The sequence below is a fragment of the Calliphora vicina genome, chromosome 2, assembly GCF_958450345.1.
Source record: "Calliphora vicina chromosome 2, idCalVici1.1, whole genome shotgun sequence".
In the NCBI taxonomy this organism is placed as follows: domain Eukaryota; kingdom Metazoa; phylum Arthropoda; class Insecta; order Diptera; family Calliphoridae; genus Calliphora; species Calliphora vicina.
The window spans coordinates 38,355,373-38,376,629 of NC_088781.1; the positions used below are offsets into that span (position 1 = coordinate 38,355,373).

The 21,257-nt window shown below is 26.6% G+C and overlaps 1 protein-coding gene across 1 annotated transcript in view; it reads left to right on the plus strand.

Moving 5' to 3' along the window:
• Positions 1-1,069: 1,069 nt before the first annotated feature.
• Positions 1,070-21,257, plus strand: part of robo2 (roundabout 2) — an 87,998-nt gene continuing 67,810 nt past the window's right edge. The window contains exon 1 of the mRNA XM_065500850.1: positions 1,070-1,724. Within this exon, the coding sequence (XP_065356922.1) occupies positions 1,472-1,724 (253 nt within the window). The 5' untranslated portion in view covers positions 1,070-1,471. The remainder of the gene's footprint in view (positions 1,725-21,257) is intronic.

Consider the following 21,257-nt stretch of genomic DNA (forward strand, 5'->3'; position numbering starts at 1 on the left):
CCTGTTTAAGCATGTTTGGGTTTGTTTCTTGAATTAAAAACAAGAAACTAAGCCGTTAGAAACATGTTGAGCCACATTTCAGCTATCAGCAACATGAACGCCAACGTAAATTTTAAAGTTTAATAAAAACAAAATGAACAAACTGTGTATTTACATTTTTCATTTGTTTCTTTGATGAATTTCACTTACTAAATGTTGCTACACAATGTTACTAAAGAACTTTTTAAACATTTACATATGTTTATATACATGTTGTAATTTTTGTTTACATGATATTTACTAATAAATAATTACAACAAATAGCTCCATTTATTCATTTCTCACATATGCACCTCAGCTCATAGAAACAATATGGCAAAAGAATTTCGCTCTCTCTCTTCAAAATATAAACAACCATTTGATACAATTGCATAAAACAAACATAAACAAGTTCAGTACAAATACAATCCACCACATGACTTAATAGAAATTTAACAAATAACATAAACAAAAGACATGCAACAGCAGGCCTCGAACAATGAAAACGGAACACTAACAAATACCATCCACAACTTGCTCTCACGAACTCACACTCACAGACACCAACACTTACAAAACACGAGACACGAAATGAAAAACGAAACACTGATGCTTCGTAGGTAGAAAACAACAAACACACATATCAGGCTGACTAGCTGGGTTCGTAGTAAATTTGGTTGGGGGATTTTTGTATGAGTGTGTGTGCACAGTGCGTACTGTGTGTTTACCGAACTGTGCAATCGTCTATGGATTTAGTTGTAATACGATTGCCGGGCGGTTTGGTTGACTTTTACAAGAACAGAACGCACAAACGGGCGTTCGTTTTTGGGATACAAAACAAAAAATATCAAAAGATACTTATTATTATATTACTACAGTGGTGTTAAGCAAACAAAATTGACGAAATTTTCTTTGAACGGAGTTTAATAAAAGTGGATATCGTACATTGAAAGCTCCCCCTTTTTTAAAAAAAATATAACGCAAATAATAAACAAAATGTGTTTAAATAAAAGGATTTAAAAACAAAGATTAAAATAACAAATTTAATATAAAATTCAAAACAAAATAATTTAGTGCTTTATTAAAGAAATTGATTTAAAACAGTTCTAAACATAATACTTTATATTAAAAGTATTTATAAAATGCAATACCCCAGTGACATTTAATGCCTAGAAAATAGTGATCTATAGTGTCAATAAATTTTAAATAAATTTACCAAAAAAATAAATCAAAATGTCATCATCTATAGTTTGTATCACAAGAATAAATAAAATTCTCTAAAAATTAACATTCAAAAAACGACATTAAATACAAGCATCTTTAAATTCTTCACCAAAAAAAAAAAACGAAAAACAAATACATTTGGATTTATAGCTTAAAACTCATTTTTCAAAACGAAAAAAAAAGAAAGAAAACGTAGAAAAATAAAATAGAATTTCAAATCACAGCCAAAATGCATATGTTAGAGCATTTGGTTGGTTTTAAAAATATCTTTAAGAATAACAAAAATAACAACAACAGCACACATAATACTCATGTCGCCAACATGTTAAGAACTAAAACAACACCAACATATGGAATAAACCCAACAACTTCAGCACCCAAACATTTTGGCTTGATGTCAATGCAGTTGCTGGTAGTTTTGTTGGTATTTTTATTAGCCGATAGTGGATTAAATGGATTAAAAATAGTTACAGCTCTTAAGGGTAAGTTTTCCTTTGTTTGTCTGCTTCCATCTCAAAATATAGTATAAATGATGGATGCGTTTTTAGCCTTAAACGGTTATTAGAAATTTATTTTTCTTTTAATTTGAGTTAGCCTTACTAAAATATATTACAAATCTGGGGGATTATTTTTTGGAAATATACTTAAGATTATAGGTTTGTAAAAATAGCAGGATAGAAATAAAGGTTCCTTGGTCCATTAGAATATCTTTGGTTTAGAAAACTTGTTGTTGGATTTTAAAAATGGAGTTTCAAATGTTGTTTGTCTTGTATTAGCAGGTAATTTTAAAGATACACAAACGATTTTAAATATGCAAAATCGTTATACGATTTGAGCTCAAGCTAGATATAGTACAAACGATTTGAGATAAATCTTGTATTTCAAATACCCATAGAAATTCTTTAGTTTTAAGATCAATTAGGTTTTAAATATAGAGTTGGAATTTTTACAAATTTAACAAATAACAATTTCAATATTTTCGACCCAAAATGTGGGGTATGGAAGCAAGTCTTAAAAAATTTTAGTAATAGGCAGCAGATTTTTATTAAAATCTTGAAAGCCTTTGACAAGTTCTTTAGAATATTTTCAATATTTTCATTAAATTATTAAATAGACGTTTGAAGTGTCTTATTCTTAAAGTATAGATTCTAAAATCAATATTATTAGATTTTTCATTGCTTTTTTTAGCTCAGAAAACATGTAATTGCGTTGCGGATTGTTTTGAAATTTTCAAGATCCTTAGATTTGGAGTCTTTGGAATTAATACAATATTTGTGAAATTTGTATAAAATTATTCTGATATTTTATAAGATATTTGTACAATATATTTTATGAAATAATAAAATTATTTAACCTTTATAGTCCCAATAATTAATACCTTGAATATAATCTGAAAACTAATTGAAAAATTTAATTTTTGAAACCAAAACATTCCCTGCTCAATAAATTTAGTAACATCAATTGATTTGGGATTTGATTATGTTCAGCATCCTTAGCTCTCATAAAGTCATTTAAATATTTTTTTCTTAATTTAAAAAAAAAAAATCGCGAATTATTCACGACTTTATAAATTTATGCTCTCACTTGTCTTTAACTAGATGTCGGATTTTATTGATTTAAGAAGTATTTGAATCTCATTTTATTCTTTATATCAAAACAATTCCCGAATTATTCACGAATTTTTACTTAATGCTCTCATATCTCTTTAACTAGATGTTGGATTTTATTGATTTGTGACGTATTTGAATCTCGAGAGACGAACAGTCTTATCTGCAAGACTTTTTTTATTCTTTATTTAAAAAAAACTCCCGAATTATTCACGAATTTATAATTTTATGTTTGCATATCTCTTTTACTAGATGTCGAATTTTATTGATTTAAGTAGTATTTAAATCCCGAGATACGAACAGTTATTTAGTTATTTTTTTAATTAAAAAAAAACTCCCGAATTATTCACGAATTTATAATTTTATGCTCTCATATCACTCTCATTTAATAAGTATGTATTTGAATCTCATTTATATGTTTTATTCTTTATTTCAAAAAAAAACTCCCGAATTATTCACGAATTTTTAACTTAATGCTCTCATAACTCTTTAACTAGATGACGGATTTTATTGACTTAAGAAGTATACAATTAAAAGCTTATTTTTCTTTCAAAACTGCTTTAAATTTTTAAAGAAGTTTTTTACGTTCATGAACATAATTTTATTTGATTATTTCATTGTAAACTTTTTTGCGAGCTTAAAAATAAAATTGTCAAAATCTAGTTTTTAAACAGTTCTTAATTTTTGTGTTCGCTCAACAAAGTAATTTCAATTTGTTATATTATTTCGCAAACGAAAACAAATTATTTCTTTTAAATTAGAATTCTTTGAGAATGTTATTTTTTAAATTCGCGAATAATAAAAAAAATATTCATTTAAAATTGAAAACATAAGCGCCTAAATAATTTTCTGCAATATTGTTTATAACTGGTGTTTAATGATAATTTGTTGCTAGTGTAAACCTCAAAATTTGATTCAATACTACAAAAATATTCAAAATATCATATTAATTTTCAATTCAAAAAAATCTCCAACAAATTTGCTTTGTTTCCATTCTCCTTCATTTTTGTTTTCCCTCAAAACTACATTTTTATTTTATCAATTTCTAATAAAGAAAACAAAAACACTTTATAATTTCATTTGAAAACAACATTTTCATCCTTGAAATCCATATTTTTTCTTTTTTTTTTTGAGGAACACAGCCAGCCATTTTCTAAATAACTAAAGATTTGTTGTTTTTCCCCGTTATGCTGTTTTTTCTATATAAAAACAATCTGCACTCTTAAGAAATGTGTAATATGATCTTAAGGAAAAAACCCTAGGATGCCTAGCAAACATACACACAAAAACAAAAATTTATTAACTATAAAACCTTGTACTTATACAAATAAACTAAATACTTGTTAAAAGTATGGGGTAAAATACATAAGAATTCCGAATTCATAAGTGTATTACACGGCGGGATATTAGACAGACAATAATAAATGTAGTAAAATAGAAACTACCTGCTTTTTTTTTGTTATAGAAATATTAATATTTGCTTAAATTTTGTATGTAAGGTTTTGCTTTTAAAGACATATGGTGCAAAATAGAAGGATAGTAAATGTTGGTATAAGAAAATTTTTAAAATTATAAAGGAAATTATACATAAAATGAGAAATTTAAGATGAGGATGTAATGATATAAGGAAAGCTATTATTTTAATGAAGCAAGAAGTAAATTAGTAAAAGAGAATAGCTTATAAATCTGTAATCTCTTTAAAGCAGTGATCGGCACTTATTCCCACCAGGGCCGAACATGATCGCTTATTTACCGGTAAACAACACGAATATCAATGAAGTTCAGTTCGTTCAGATAACGACAAATAAAGAAAATAAATATCATTTTCTCTTTATGCCGACCACTGCTTTAGGTATTAGTTTTTAAAAGTATTTTATTGTATGATCTGAAAACGTAAAACTCATGTTATTTGCTTATTTCACTGCTACTTTGTATGATCTATTAGTTTGCAATTACTTGAGGCTTTATATCCATTGTATTTTTGATATAGCTAAGAATTTTTTTGTTAGAGTGTAAACTTTTGTATAAATATTTCATTTCTAACTGCCCATAATCAAATTATTTCCTAACATTGTTTCACAAAATTTTCGTAATTTCGCCTCATAGACGCCAACCTACTTTTTTTTCTGTACAACCCATTCTCGTTAAGCAACCAAATTCATCATATCTAATGTATTATCTATTGACCCTATTTTACATTTAAAATTCAATACTCTCAACAAAATTCCTCCATATATGCATACGAAATGTCTGTAAGGTATGTAAGCAGTTGAAATTATCTTTGTTTTCCAGCTAACTTTGTTAGGGAAACTAGAAACTATTGTAATTTTTTTTATTCCTAGAGATTTTTTTCAAGTATTTTATACTTTAAAATATGAAAAGGTATTATTAGTTGCTTAAAAAAAACATAGCCTAAGAATATTACGCTATGAATGAACTATAGACACTTGTAAATATTTTTTAGAGCAAGAAGAAAACAAAACAAAAATATATATTTTCCTTCGCTCAACTAACTAGAGCATAACTTGGAATTAAAATAGGAATCAAATTTCCTAAAAAAAATAAAAAAAAAATATATGAATGAATATATCAAGTAGTTAGTTATAAATGTAGCTAAAAACGTCTAAAGGCTGTCTAGTGACCTAAAATAGGAAACAACAGTTTTATTTTAAGAAAATATGCAATGTTATTTCTGCTTTACTGTTAGAAAATAGAAAATTAAAACAGATTTCTTGTTAAAAAAATTAAACACTTAAAATCATGTGTTAAAAAGATGAAAATTTTAAAATTTTGAAACAAAATATCAAATTTAGAATGATTTGAAATCAAATAAATTTTAAAATCTCCCAAAAAAATTTCCAATTTATTTGAAAATCTTTTAAGAATTTCTCATTTCAACCTGTTAAACTTCAAGATTTATTACTGCCACATAAAACATATAAAAAGGGAGGTTTAACATTGAAAATATAGAAAAGAGAGCCATCGATATAAAAACATAAAAGGTCCCCTGGGTAACATTACCATTGTCTACGTTTGACTACTTATACCAGAGATTCTTGTGATTCTTTAACCCTTGTTGTTTTCTCTGAATAAGCCAACAAACTGTAAAAATTAAAAATAAAGTGTAACATTTGTTAAAAAAGTTTAACTTTTATAATGACGATGATACAACATAACATATAGCTTTATTTGTGTGCTTGTACTTGCAACATAATACTTGCATGCTTAACACCCTTAACTTTGCAGCTAAAGGCAACAACCCTTATTATATTACTTCTTTTGTTTCTAAATGCTACAGATTTGCTCTATGCTGTTGACATTTTGTTGTTTTTGGCTAATTTCTCATGTAATTTCAATGCATAAAATGTTGTATATATAGTTAGTGCGTATTTTATACATAATGGCTGTATGTTGCATGCACCACTTTGTCAATTGTGGTAAATTGTTTCACGTGCATAAAAACTTCAAATGTATTTAGAGGTTAAAGATTTTTATCTTAAAGTGTGCTGCTTTAGTTACATATATATTTGAGCGATATAAATTATATTTTATCACAGGTTTTTTTTATTTTTTGTAAAACCGTAAAATTAAGCTTTAAATCAAAGCAAAATTAAATTAGACTCAACGAATTAAATATGATTAGTGATGGGAAAAAGGGGAATACTTTGTAAATTTATGTATATTAAACATTATAAAGATTGAGATTTAGATATAAATGAGTTATAAACAAAAATTCAAAATAACCTCAAAATACTTTTTTTTGACATTTTCAGTTTGTAATGAATTTGTATTCAAAAATAGAATAATTTTGATTTAAAAACGAATATTTTTTGTTTAATAAAGTTACAGCTTTGATTTGACATCAAAATAAATAAATTCAAAGCAGAATTACTCAATTTATGGAGAATGTTGAAATGAAAAATTCAATATAACCTCAATTATTTCATATATTTTGGGGTTATGTCGAATTTTTCTTAAAACTTAATTAATTTGGAACTTAAGGCAATTTTATAACATAACAATAGTATCAGCTTTAATTCTAAATCAATAAAAGTAAATTCGAATTATCAATGTTGTATTTATAAAGAAATGTTCAATTTAACCTCAAAATACAGGAATTATTTTTAAGGTTTTGTTGAAGTTTTCATTGTAACTAAAAAAATTTCACTCTGGAAGTGAAGTAATATGATAACTGGATTGATCGTTTTAATTTGCAATCAATACGAAACATAAATAATCCTGTTTTAATGAAAAGTTCAACATAACCCTAAAATAATAATATATTGAGGTTATGTCGAATTTTGTTTTATAATTAGAGTATTAAACCTGTGAATTAAATGATTTTAATGTAAAATGAATCTATGGTTACAATAATCATTTCAATCAAAGTTCAGTTCGAAATCATTCATGTCAAGAAAATAAATTTAACAAAATACCGAATAAATGTATTTTTAGGTTATGTTGAATTTGTTTCCAAAACTGCAGTGATTTGAAAGTAAAAAGCAATTTTAAACAAAATTTTAATTTGATTTCAAAATGAATTGATTTGAATCTTCAATGCTTTCGTTAAAGAAAAATTCATTCATTCTTAATATGCGAAATATTAATTTTGAGGGTATTTTGAAAAAGTTTCCAAACTTTTAGTAATTTCAAAGTAAAAATAAATACATATGATAACTGAACAAATATCTTTAATTTTAAATCAATTTAATGCATCAATATTCTAGATCTAAAAGAACATTCAACATAACCTTAAAATTGTAACTTTTTGGGGTTATAATGAATTTTCCTTAATAACTTGAGAATTTGTCAAGAAGGGTTAAGTAAAATTGATTGTAAACTGAAGCTGTAACATAAATTATAATATTAATTTTATTATAATTCGAAATTTGTTTAGTTATGGAGAAAAAATTAACCGAAACTTAAAAAAATCTTTATTAAATTTTTAGGTTATGTTGAATTTTTCAGTATTTATGAACCGAATTGATATATTTCGGTTTCTATTAAAGCTAGTCTAGGCTTTGATTTTAAGTATAAATTTACTTCTACTTTCAAATACTTCTAGTTATAAAGTAAAATTCTACATAACCTCTAAATAGTGTTTAAAATATTTTTAGGTTATGTTGAATTTTTCAGCATAAACAGAACATTTATAACTCGAATTGATATTTTTCGTTTTCAATTAAAGCCTGGACTACAATTTTAAATATAAAATTACTTTTAGTTTCAAATACTTCTGGATATAAAGTAAAATTCTACATAACCTCTAAATAGTGTTTAAAATATTTTTAGGTTATGTTGAATTTTTTCTCATAACCATAGTATTTTTAAATCGAATTCATAACTTTTGACTTTAAATTAAAGAAGTAAATATAGTAATCATGAAATATTTTTATATTACTTTACAACTACTGACAAATTCCATCTCAAACTAATGTTTTGCTAGATTTTTAGGTTAAGTTGAATTTTCTTTATAACTTTATAATAAATGATACGATTTGATATATTTTGATTTTGAGTTAAAGCTATAATTTAGGCTATTTAATTGCTAAGAATATAATACCAATAAGATTATGTTAAAACTTAATTTTCAAATTGACAATTAAAATTAAATAGTAATATATCATTTCTTTGGCAATTAAATTGTTTTTAAAACAATTTTGTTATTCCAGCAATAAACCAATTTTATCTTTAATATTACTTCCCACAACCTACTTCCTCTACTTATGTTTTCAACATAAGATTTCCACAATTAATTTTGAAAATTATCTTAAGTACTTAAAAACATCATTAAATTCCAAAGATTTTCTCTCAATTTCTAACTAGACTTTTTTTGCTATAATAAATGTTTTTTTCCATAAACAACAAAATTGACAATTAATTTCAAAAACACTTTTATTCTCAAAATCTATATAAAAACTATAAATTGTTTTGTTGCTGGTGGCTTTATCAGCATTTCAAGTAAAGTCAAAGCATCACAATCTATACAATATGACGACATATTGTATTAAATTGTATCTGTCTTAACATTAAAGTGAAAAAAGCACTTAAAATGCGTTAAGATTTCAGATAACCCACCCAGAAAATTACAGCATACAAACCGAACGGAACAGAACAGAACAGACAAATCATTTTGGTATCTTAAAAACACTTTTAAAAAGAAGATTCTAAAACGACCTAAAAGAAAAGCAAAGCAAAGTAAATGCACTTGATGCAAATAAGGCTTAAATTACAGCAACAGAAACAGAACACAGCAGAAACTGCACTAACTTTGAACAATTTTACTAACAAATTTATGTTTTAAGCAATAATGATAAAGCAACAAACCAAAAAAAGATATACATATAAAAAAGCATGCTGGTAACTATATATATCTCAACCTTTTACTCATATGAAGGTATTAGTATTATAAAAATTGGTAATTCAATGCTTTTTAACTCTTATCAGTTTCTTTTTTATATATTTTTTTATTTTATTTTTCTCTCTACTACTACCACGTTTGACTCTTAAAATGTTAAGAGCCCCCGTCTAAGTTAAATGGTATTACCAAAAACAACAACACAAACCAACCAACCTCTTCAACTAAACTGAAACAACATGTTGAAAACAAGCAGCAATTGCTATATGCTACAGGTTGACATTTATTTAGATTTATAGTTTAACTATTTTACAAGATGTTTTGAAATACACAAACAGCAACGCAGTTAAGACCAAAAAAAAATTAAAGAAATAAAATTGAAAAACAGGCAACAACAGTAACTAACAAAATAATTGTACTATAAAATAAAAAAAAAACATGCTGGAAAAGCGTAAAAAATATGTTAAAGACTATAAAGGCAACAACAGCAACAGCACAAAAATAAGTTTAACATAACTCGAGCCATACCAAATGACAATAACCAGTACGAGAACGAACGAGTAATATGATGACAGCCCGAGTTAGCAGGTTACACTCGAGAAATTAAACAATCGTAAATTATAATCTAATACGCAGAAATTAGATTATTGAAAAACCAGTTCAAAAAACCAAGATCAATTGAGGAACCGCAGAACAAAAGGTCCTTTTTTCAAAATTTAAAAATTTGGCAAAATTGATTTTTTTCAAATATTATAAAAATATGTACCAAAAATACCAATTTGTAAAAAAAATTCAAAAAAGTACCTTTTGTTCTGCGGCTCCTCAATTGTTCAATCAAATGCTTCAGGAATCCATAGGGAATGACTAATTTGAAAATTTAAGAAAGTACTAGTTTTAAAAAAGTTTATTTAATGGGATCTCACTTAACACAGGATCATATGTTTCTAATTTCATGTTTTTATTTTCACCAAAAAATTTTTATTCAAAATTTTTTTTTAACAAAATGTTGGTGAACAAAAATTTCAGTGAAAAAATGTTGGTGAAAAAATAATTTAGGTGATAAAAAATTGTGGTGAAATTTTTTTTTAAATATAGAGGAAGTCGCTGTTTTTTGCTTATTCCCATTTGTAGGGCGATATTCTCGATTTCAAATAACAGTTGTATGTATTGATGTATCAATCATGACTGTAAGAAGCTTCGAAAGATGATTTCAACATACACATGTACAGGCGGACATGCCTACTATATCGACTCCGCTATCTATAACGATCCAGAATATATAAAATGGGAAGAACAAACATATATATACCCTTGCCCATGGTGAAGGTTATACAAATTCCCATAAGAAGAAATAGAAAATTACTATTGTATCCCTGCAGTTCATTGCACTAGTTCCGCTACGTCGAATTCGTTGGCCACTAAGAACTACTACTAGTGAATTTTCAACCCACTCGCAACGTTATTGACTGGTGAATTTAACACGGGGATGTCATTGCAAGTGGCCGATTGGCACACTCTGCATAACACTTCACTATTAAATTCAATAGTGAAAATACTCCAGCATTTGAGAAAAAAAAGAAAAATTAAATTTTTCTGAGAGCGGGGTTGAACTCATAACCTCTCGTTTTCTAGTCAAATGCTCTAACCACTAAACCACAGAGCTCTTATTTGTACTGCTCTCTAATTGTTATTAAGAATAACATGTGAGTCTACTCTCTATTTTTGCATTTTCAACATCATCACTGAGAATGAAAACACAAACGGCCACATTCAGGTGAAATGTAGTGCAAATGATAACCATTTATCTACCACTTTAGCAGCCACATCGAACTAGTTAGTTGTACAAGTAGTAATATAGCTAGTGCAAGGTTTCCAATTGGCACTTTTCAAACTGCTGGGATGATATAGAACTACATTCAATAATTTAGAAAAAAAAAACTAATCAAAGTCTTCCATTTAGTACTTTAATTGTTTTTCCCCTTTTCCAGAATCTTAATTCCCTCAAAACCATACCCGCAAACTGCTGTTTAATTCAAAATAGTTAGACGAAAAAAAGTAACAATTTCCAATATTACAATTGAACACCTGTCAAGGGGTATATGGAACAACCACACTGCTTAACCAAATCTGCCTTTTTCTATCCCTTTTTCAATGTTTCAAATGTTATCAAAATTTAATAAAAAATTTTAAAAATAAAAATTATTTTTTGATACTTTTTATACATTTTTTTAAAATATGAATATCATATTAAAAATGCATTAAAAATACACATAAATATTTTTATGTCAAAATGTGTCCCTAATTGGTTTGAAATTTTAAAGGTTTTTAAATTTTTTTTTTTTTTGATATGTAAAGAATGATTTTTGGTACTTTTTTGTTGAAATTTTAAATTTCTGTGTCAATGTTTAAGAAAAATATTTCATTGAAATAATATCAAAAGCTTCTCCCCTTTTTGGTTTGAAGTTTAAAAAAGTACCAAATACTTTTTGAATATTTATTTTAAATGGGAAGAATATGATTTATGTAGTATTTTAATGTTTATTGGTCTAGAAAAAGTACCAAAATAAAGTTGTTAAGCGGGGAGAAATGTTCTATTTTTTTAAAAAAAAAGTACCAAATATTTTGATCTTTTTTGCATCTGTTTTTAAATTTAATATCGTATATATCGTCAATAGTTAGGAAAAATATTTCATAAAAAGTAGCAAAATCTTCTTACATTTTTTTTCGAATTTCCAAAAAGTACCAAATACCTGTTAGATATTTTCATGAAGTGTAAAGAAGTGGATTTAAGTTATAATTATATTTTTATTGATTTAGAATTGATGTTTACTTTCACTCCATAAATGTTCTAATATTTTTTTAAAAAGTCGGCAGTCTGTTTCAAATATTGTTCTTGTCTTTATTAGTTTAGACGACATTATGCCCCTTAAGTATGTATTCGATTTTCTAGTAATCTCTATATATTTCTTCAATTGCAGCAAATTGCAAAATGCAGTAAATATTTAGACATCTAGAGTCTAAAATAACTACTTGATATCTTTATTAAACAACTACATTGACAACAGTTTCAAATCAATAGCTACTTCTAAAAATAAACTAACTATTTTACACCATAGATTACTACACACTGATATTCCCCTCATTCCAATGCAGTCGGTTCTACGTACCAGATAAAACCGAGTTAATTCGGCTAAGGTCTGTCAACTAATCAACCACTGCTGTTACAAAATATCGCACTTAATGTAGATATGTTTATGGTTCTCTACTTGGAGGGAGAAGAACCTATAGTTTAAATTTCATGTAAATAGGGTCAGGGGTTTTAATATGAGTGATGGTGAAGTAACATTACTCTTTTGATTTTTAAAGTGTAGAGGTCAGAATATTGTATCACTAAAACTAAAACTTTTGTGCTGAATTTTAGCCAATTTGGACAACGCTAGCGACATTCTTATTAAGGTCAAAGGTTAAATTTTAAGACAGACATACAGACGGACATAAATGGCTCATGGTAGAATTTCCTAGGGACCCAGAAAAAAATAATTTTTATTTGCTTTTATCTCTCTTTTATGACATAATGTTTTCCATTACGGTTCCTCAATTAGTTTTTTAGATACTAATAAAAATCTACTAATGCCTGAGAGCTTTTTTAACTAATTTTGTAATGACTCTTATGCAGTTAAGTTTTAATTTAATAATATCTCTTAATATTAAAATAATATTAAATCTTTAAAATAAACATCTTTAAAATTATATCATTTTCAGATTTTATACTTTTAAACCGATTATTAACACTTTAGTTTTATTGAAATTTTAAGAATCTTTGTTGAAAAAACAGTTTAAAGTGAGATTTTTACAATACTAGAAACAACTTGTATTTATGCTTAAAATTATGTTTCTATTTGTTTAACAAATGTTATAAACATAAGCCGATTAAATTAAAATTTAAAAAATTCCAAAATATATTCGTAATACTCGTAATACAATGAATATTTTGATCTTGCTATTTAACATAGTCTTGTATCAAAACATTCCAATTTCTTTAACATATTCTTTGAGTGTATTTTTCTATTTCTTTTTTTTTTTTTTTTTAAAAAAAACATTTTCTGACTATGGGCCTGTGTTTTTTTTAATACGATTTTCTATGTGCACCATGAGTGTTAGTTTTTTCTATTATTTTATTATTTTCGCGTCAACATATTTGCCACTTTTGGTGCAAATTTTTCCTGTTTTCTGCTCCTCTGTACCTACATTTCATTAGTTTGTTGTTTGTTTGTGCTGCAACAACACACACAGGTGCTTTTAAGCTGACAGAGAGCAAATAAAGCTCGTGGAGAAACAAAACAAAAAAAAACTCCCCTCTCCTTAAAAGGTTTTCCAAACAAACAACAAACTACTGCAGTAGATCCTGTTTCCCCAAGTAGACACCTAAATACTCGTAGATATACACACTTACTTACACAGATAGATGTTAATGGTGGTGGTGAACTGTTTGTGTTTGTATCTAGATATTGCCATATTTAAATTTAATTCTTAAAGCGTGATATTAGATGTCAAGTAATGATAATAACAACTCTTAAAATGTACGCACAACAACATATTTACTTTACATTACATTATTTTTTTTGTAAACTAGAAAACATATTTCAATTGCAACCAGGTAAAACAAGACCAGTGTTCTTTTCTTTTTTTATTTGAATACCAAGTTAAAGTAAAAACCATTTCAAATTGTTTTTGCTGATGTTTTAACATAAAGTTTTAAGGTTTTTTTTTTTGGTTGGTTAGTATCTACCAAATAAGTCTAATATTAAATTGCGAGGCTATTTAAAACAGCTGCTAAGGGAAATATAACAAAAAAAAGCAAAGAAAATTTGTCTTATATGTTGTTAGGTTTATGGTTTTATACAAATTTTTGTTGGTGTTTTTTTGCCAGCTAAATATTTTACTTTTTTTCTGTTAGTAATGCTTAAATATTAAGCGTAGGCTTAAATTATGCCTTAAAAATGTGAAATCTTGTAAAATATGTTGCATACTATTTTTCTCTGGTTTTCAGATGTAAAGATGCTAGCAGTTTTTTTTTCTTTAAGGTGTAATAATTTGTTGTATAGTGTATAGTTGTTGTTTTTTGTGGCTGTTGTTAAGGTTTTTCCGTTGAAAAATTTGCATGTCATCAAGGCAAAAAGAAACATGTTTTAAATGCCTGTTTTTTTTCATTTCTTAGGAAAAAATCTGGCCATAAACATGCGTAGGCTTTAATAACATGACAAAAGACAAATTTCCTGATTCAATTTTCTTAAAGCCGCGTTGAAATGTAAATGAAAATCTAATAGAATGTTTAGCGTAGAGACGCCAGACAAAGCCTGTTTTTTTTTTGCTATGCAGGAAATTATTAATATTTAGAGAGGGATAACATAAATGATATGCAGCATAATTCATAATTTCTTTGCAGTTTAGCAATTTACAAAAAGGTTTGCAAACTAAAAGCTTTCAAATTTAAATTTTTGTTAAGCTAAACTTTTAAGATGTAAAAATGTAAAATACTATTCAGAGAATCTATTTTTTTTTTCAAATAAAAATAATTCAGTGAAACCGAAATTTGAATTTTTGTTAAAAACTTGTTAAATTTATTTAACTGCAGGAAATAACGTGCCTTCCTAGATACATATTGTTGACATGGTATAAATAACGTACATAAATGATTTTTGCAATAATTTTTGCATTTTTGTGATTTGTATTGTAACTAAAACTCAATATTACACTATAATAACATTATTTACATGGTGTAAACTTTATGTCAACAATGTAAACAATTGAAATTTAATTATTCGTCTATAATTTTCCTGATATTTTGGTAGTTTTACTTAAATTTCATATTATTTACCTGTTGTTTACACCCTGTAAACAATGTAAATAAATGAAATTCTAGATTTTTAGCTGCTGTTATTAGTACTGAGTTACTTAGAATAAATTGTTTATTATTTACGTATTGTTGACATGGTGTAAATAATGTAAAGAAATAATTTTTGCTATATCTTATTAATTTTTATGATTTCTGTTATAATTAAAAATCAATATTACTCTATATTACAATTATTTACATGGTGTAAACTTTATGTCAATAATGTAAACAATTGAAATTTAATTAGTTGTTTATAATTTGTTTGATATTTCAATATTTACACTTAAATATCATATTATTTACCTGTTGTTTACACTATGTAAACAATGTAAATAATTTAAATTCTAGATTTATTAGATGGTTTCATTGTATTTAGTTATTTAGAATGATTTTTTTTATTATTTACCTATTGTTGACATGGTGTAAATAATGTAAAAAATTTATATCTGCATTAACTTATGAATTTTTCGAATTCTGTTATAAATAAAATCAGTTTTACACTATATTAACATTGTTTACATTGTGTAAACTTTATGCCAATAATGTAAGGAATTGGAATTTAATTAGTTATAATAATTTAGTTGATATTTTGATATTTACACTTAAATTTCATATTATTTACCTGTTGTTTACATAATGTAAACAATGTAAATAATTAAAATTCCATAATTTTTAAAAGGTTTTCATGGTATTTAGTTACTTTGAATGAAGTTTTACATTATTTACATATTGTTGACATTGTGTAAATAATGTAAAGAATTTATATTTGCATTGACTTATGAATTTTTCGACTTCTGTTATAATTAAAATCAGTTTTACACTATATTAACATTATTTACATTGTGTAAAATTTATGTCAATAATGTAAAGAATTGAAATTTAATTAGTTTCTTGATATTTTGATATTTACACTTAAATTTCATATTATTTACCGGTTGTTTACATAATGTAAACACTGTAAATAATTAAAATTCCATAACATTTAAAAGGTTTTCATGGATGAAATTTTACATTATTTACATATTGTTGACATGGTGTAAATAATGTAAAGAATTAATATTTGCAATAATTAATGCATTTTTACGATTTTTGTTATAATTAAAAATCAATATTACAGTATATTAACATTATTTAGATGGTGTAAACTTTATGTCAATAATGCAAAGAATTTAAATTTAATTATTTATCTATAATTTTCCTGATATTTTGGTAGTTTTACTTAAATTTCATATTATTTACCTGTTGTTTACATCACGTAAACAATGCAAATAATTAAAATCCGATGGTTTTTAAAAGGTTTTCATGGTATTTAGTTACTTTGAAAGAAATTTTATATTATTTAGCTATTGACGACATGGTGTAAATAATGTAAACAATGGAAGATATAGCACTTGGCAAATTTTCAAAAAATTAGTCGTATTTAGCTTAATTTTTTAGAATTACTCTTGTGAAACAAATTCCTGAAAGTCATTACAATAAACTATGTTTGAGATTGCTAAAAATATTGCATTTACTTTATTAAAAAAATTATTTCCAGGGAATTGGCCTCCAAAATGGTTTAACTTCTAGCAAAATAAAGTGTAACTTAAAAAAATCTTTAAAATCTTTTCTATCTTTTAAATCTTTTCTATCTAAAAACATTTTTTTTACAAGTTACAGATGAACAAATATAAAAAACTCTGCCGCCTCTAGAAACTAATGAAGCAAGGTCAATATAAAATTTGTTACGCCTGCATAAAACCCCAATAAAACTAAAAAAAAAGACACACTTGAAAAAAAAAACCAAACTATAATTGTAACACAGAAAGATACATGTTTAGGGAGATACAAATATTTATGAATGTTAAACATGATGATGGTAGTAGGATTGATGCACATTTTGAACGAAACATATGTTTTCAACAAAAAAAAATACGCACAAAAACAAAGAATATACAAATTTACAGCCCTCGTAAATTTTGTAGGGAAGATGAGAAAAAATTTGGTTTCTTCTTTTTTTTTGGTTTAACAAAAGAACAATAGTGTTTTGTTTTTTTTTTCGAAATGAAAGGAAGATTTTTTTGTTGGATTCATAAGTAGACTAGGAAGATATAAATTGTAATAGTTAAGGGAAATTTTAAAGAAAGAAGGTATTTGTAAAGAATTTTTACGTTTTAAGGCAGCAGAAGTATAAAAATGGAAATAAATTAATTTAAAACAATTTTTACTTTCATGTAGATTTTATTTTAGATTTTATATTTATTCTGAAAAATTTAGTGCAGATGTTAGAAATATTTATTAGAAACCAAATATATGCTGGGTTCTTACTACATTTTTACTTGATATGGACTCATGTCGATCAGTCTATCAATATGTATGTAGAAATTAAGCTAACTTTCAAAGTTTCACCGGGAATCAAATGATTTTTTTCTAAAGTGTTTATCATTCCTTTAGGCAATTTGCTTTCAAATATCAGCAAAATCGGTTTAGTAGAAAAATAGTTATAAACCAAACTGTGAGATAAGCTTGAAGAAAATTATTGCTCTAAAATTTCCCACATTAAAAGGGTTTACAGTTCAGCTTGTTCTTGTAATGAGTGAAGGAGACTAATGTGTGGGCATCAATGTTGAAACGTGTATAATTTTATTTAAAAGAGAACTGTAAAATTCCTAATATAGGAGGTGGCCTAAAGTGGCAGAGTTAGCAGAACCTGGAATATGTCTAAAACTCTTGACAAATTGAGAAAACCCTCATTTTGTTGAATGGTATATCTTATAAATATCTAAACTATAGGAACAAAATAATTATTTCAGCAATTAAAAAATAAATTCTAGTAAATTTTCAACACAATAAAGGTTTATAAATTGAAAACAATTTCATTAGTTACACCTGACCTTCATTATATGTATATAACCAAATACCCATGGCAAGAGTATTAAAAAGGAATTTAAAAAAACGACCCTAAATACTTACTACCTACCTAAAACTGCAATTGTAGCAAAACATTTCAACTTTTTTAAGCCAGTTTTTCACGCTTAAATGCACCTACACACACAGACAGATTTCGTTACAGAAAAAAAAATAAATTGTAGCCAACAAATTTTAAATTAAATACACTATTGGTAACAAACTATTGTTTAAAAGTAAGGATAATCTTCACAAGCGTAAATACTTATACTTAGTAAAGTATACATATGTATAAAAAACTACATACACATTATTTTATAGCTTACATTGAAGGACATCTTTATGCCCTTTTTTATACATTTACACACAACATGTAGGTAAATATTTTACAGCTGCTCTTTACACTCAGAACAGATATACTTACATACATACAATAAGGACAAAGTGTGTAAAACAGAGCACAATCTTTTTCTTTATTTCGTTTTCTTGCCATCAATTTCAAAACATAATTTACAAACTGCTTAAGGGGGGTAGGTGTAGCTACAAACATTTATACGTATTTGTATTTTTACTTGTATGCTAGCAAATGATCTTGAAATTGTTGTGGCATGTTTAAGATGATGATTTCTGTTGCCGTCTTCTTGCTGAAAATTGAATTTCTGTTTAAGTACATATAATTTGAAAGGATATTATGAGTAACAAAATAATAATAAAAAAGCAATTGTTATAATGTTGCTATTTCGGTTTTGTTTTCTTTTGTTTCATTAAATTATTTTAGTGTTTTACAAAAAAAAACCAGCTGCTGCTATATGTTTCTTATTTTGAGAATCTGTTATAGACTTATTATCATAAAAAGAAACGTATAACCTCTAGGGTTATTACTAATTTGAGACTTGATAAAATTGATCATTAAAAGATTTATGATTTTGGCAAAATTTTTAAGAAGAAGGAATCATGCAAAAAAAAATATATAAAAAATGAATTGCATAAACATTTTGGAAAGATGCGGGTTGTTGCACCATTTACTACTTCCCAGCAGTTTAGAGTATTTGAAAATTTGATCATCATTGAACTTTATGCGAACCTTTGTCAATGAATCCCAGTCGCTCAGTTTTTGACAGCAAAACCTTCATATTCAAAGGTTCGAGAAAGTTATCAATAACGTTTCTGCTTTTCTGCAGATACACTTAGCGTCTCTGGTGAAAATCACACCCGAAACCCTCAGATTAATAGTATTATTAGCAATAACGTCTAGTCCATCGGGGCAGTTTAGCAAGTAGTCAATGTATCCCTTGTAGACAGTAATTGTCACTAATGTCTGATCACTTGGCTGGTTTACAAACACTTTCTAGTGCTGAAATAAGTCAATTGGTTACTTTATACATCCCAGGTAATCTAGTGTGAAGTCAATTAGGTCGTGTGATTTATGTCTATATTAATGTTAACTATGTTCAAGCCCGACCGTTTAATACCCTACATTAAGTAAAAGAGCAAATTTTCTTTTAAAATTTAAATAATTTATATTTTTGAGTGATTTTCGGAAGTGGGCCTTATATGGGGGCTATGACCAATTATGAACCGATCACCATGAAATTAGGTCGTGTGATTTATGTCTATATTAATGTTAACTATGTTTAATTTTGTGTGTATACCAACATTTTTAAGCGATTTATGCACGTTAAAGTGATTTTCGGAAGCGGGTCTATATGGGAGCTATGACTAATTATGCACCGATCGCAACAAAATTTAGTGACATGAATTTTGTGTATATAAAACTTATTTGGAGCGCAATTTGTGGAGATACATTTATAAATTATTCATTTATGACCGATAAAGTCCAATTTCGGAAGGACATTTGTTTGAGGGTTTGGTGAAATAATGGACCGATTTCAGACAGTTTCAATAGGCTTGGTCCTTGAGACGAAAACAAAATATGTACCAAATTTTATCGAAATATCTTCAAAATTGCGACCTGTACTCTGCGCACAAGGTTTACATGGACAGCCAGCCAGCCAGCCGACCAGACGGACTAACGGACGGACATCGTTTAATCGACTCAGAAAGTGATTCTAAGTCGATCGGTATACTTTATAAGGTGGGTGTTAGACTAATATTTTTGGGCGTTACAAACATCTGCACAAACGCATAATAACCTCCCCACTATGAAATATACATAGATGCGTTACTGAGAGACAAAAAGCCTAAGACTGTTGTCAAAAACCTAGGTCTTGAAACAACAAAATCCATATAAATCAATGTATTTTGTTGTTGTGTTAGCCGTTAAATTTGGGAGAGTGTAATTAATTTTATTCTCTGTTGCACCTCTAGTTCTGTGGCCTTAAATCTTCTACTTGTAGACATCTGGCTGAGTATATTCTATTCTCAACTAACTGAAAGCTTCTAAATTCAATGCTTTTAAAAATATTAAAATACAATTCCCATTCAGTTAAGAATATTTTAAGCATAAGTATAGCTATGTTCATGTCAAAGCGGGGTAATATGTTTCGAGGATGCAACTCCCTCACTTATTGTGCAAACATACATAAAGTTAATTGAAGTAATTAAGATAATTTAGCTATTTATTAAAACATTTTAATATATTTTACTTGTCTTCACAATATTGTTCTATTTGTGGCACTATTTAAATCACTTAACCATAAATAATGTAAATATTATTAAATTTAAACAAATAAACTTGAGTATATACAAGACAATATATTCCCATAAGATAAAAGAATACAAAGTACCATAAACAGAAAATTATTGCAAAAAAAAAAAATAAAAACAAATGCCATAAAAACAATATTTATACTGTTTGCATAAAAAATCATAAATAAACATAAATTTTAGAAATTCTCACAAAAACAAGCCGGTAAAATATATACATACAGACATAACGAATCGTAAATACCCTTTAATAAATTCTTTAAAAAGAAAATAATGTTTTATGAAAATTAAATAATATTTTTTCATCTTAAAACCCTTAGCTTTATATTATTATTTGTACAAGTAATACTGGACAGCTTAGAAATACACACACTTATGCTGGAAACCAAGTTTTTCTTGTTACTGCCCAGATATTTATGAATCGATTTTGCTTATTTTCATACATGTCGATAAGTTATTTGGAGGTTTCGGAAAGATGCACATATTGCACAAGAATTTATTTGCGAAATTACAAACGACATGTCAAACCTATTATACACATAATACTCTAAATGAAGGGTATCCAAAAATGAAATGACACAGATACTCCTTTAGTCATATA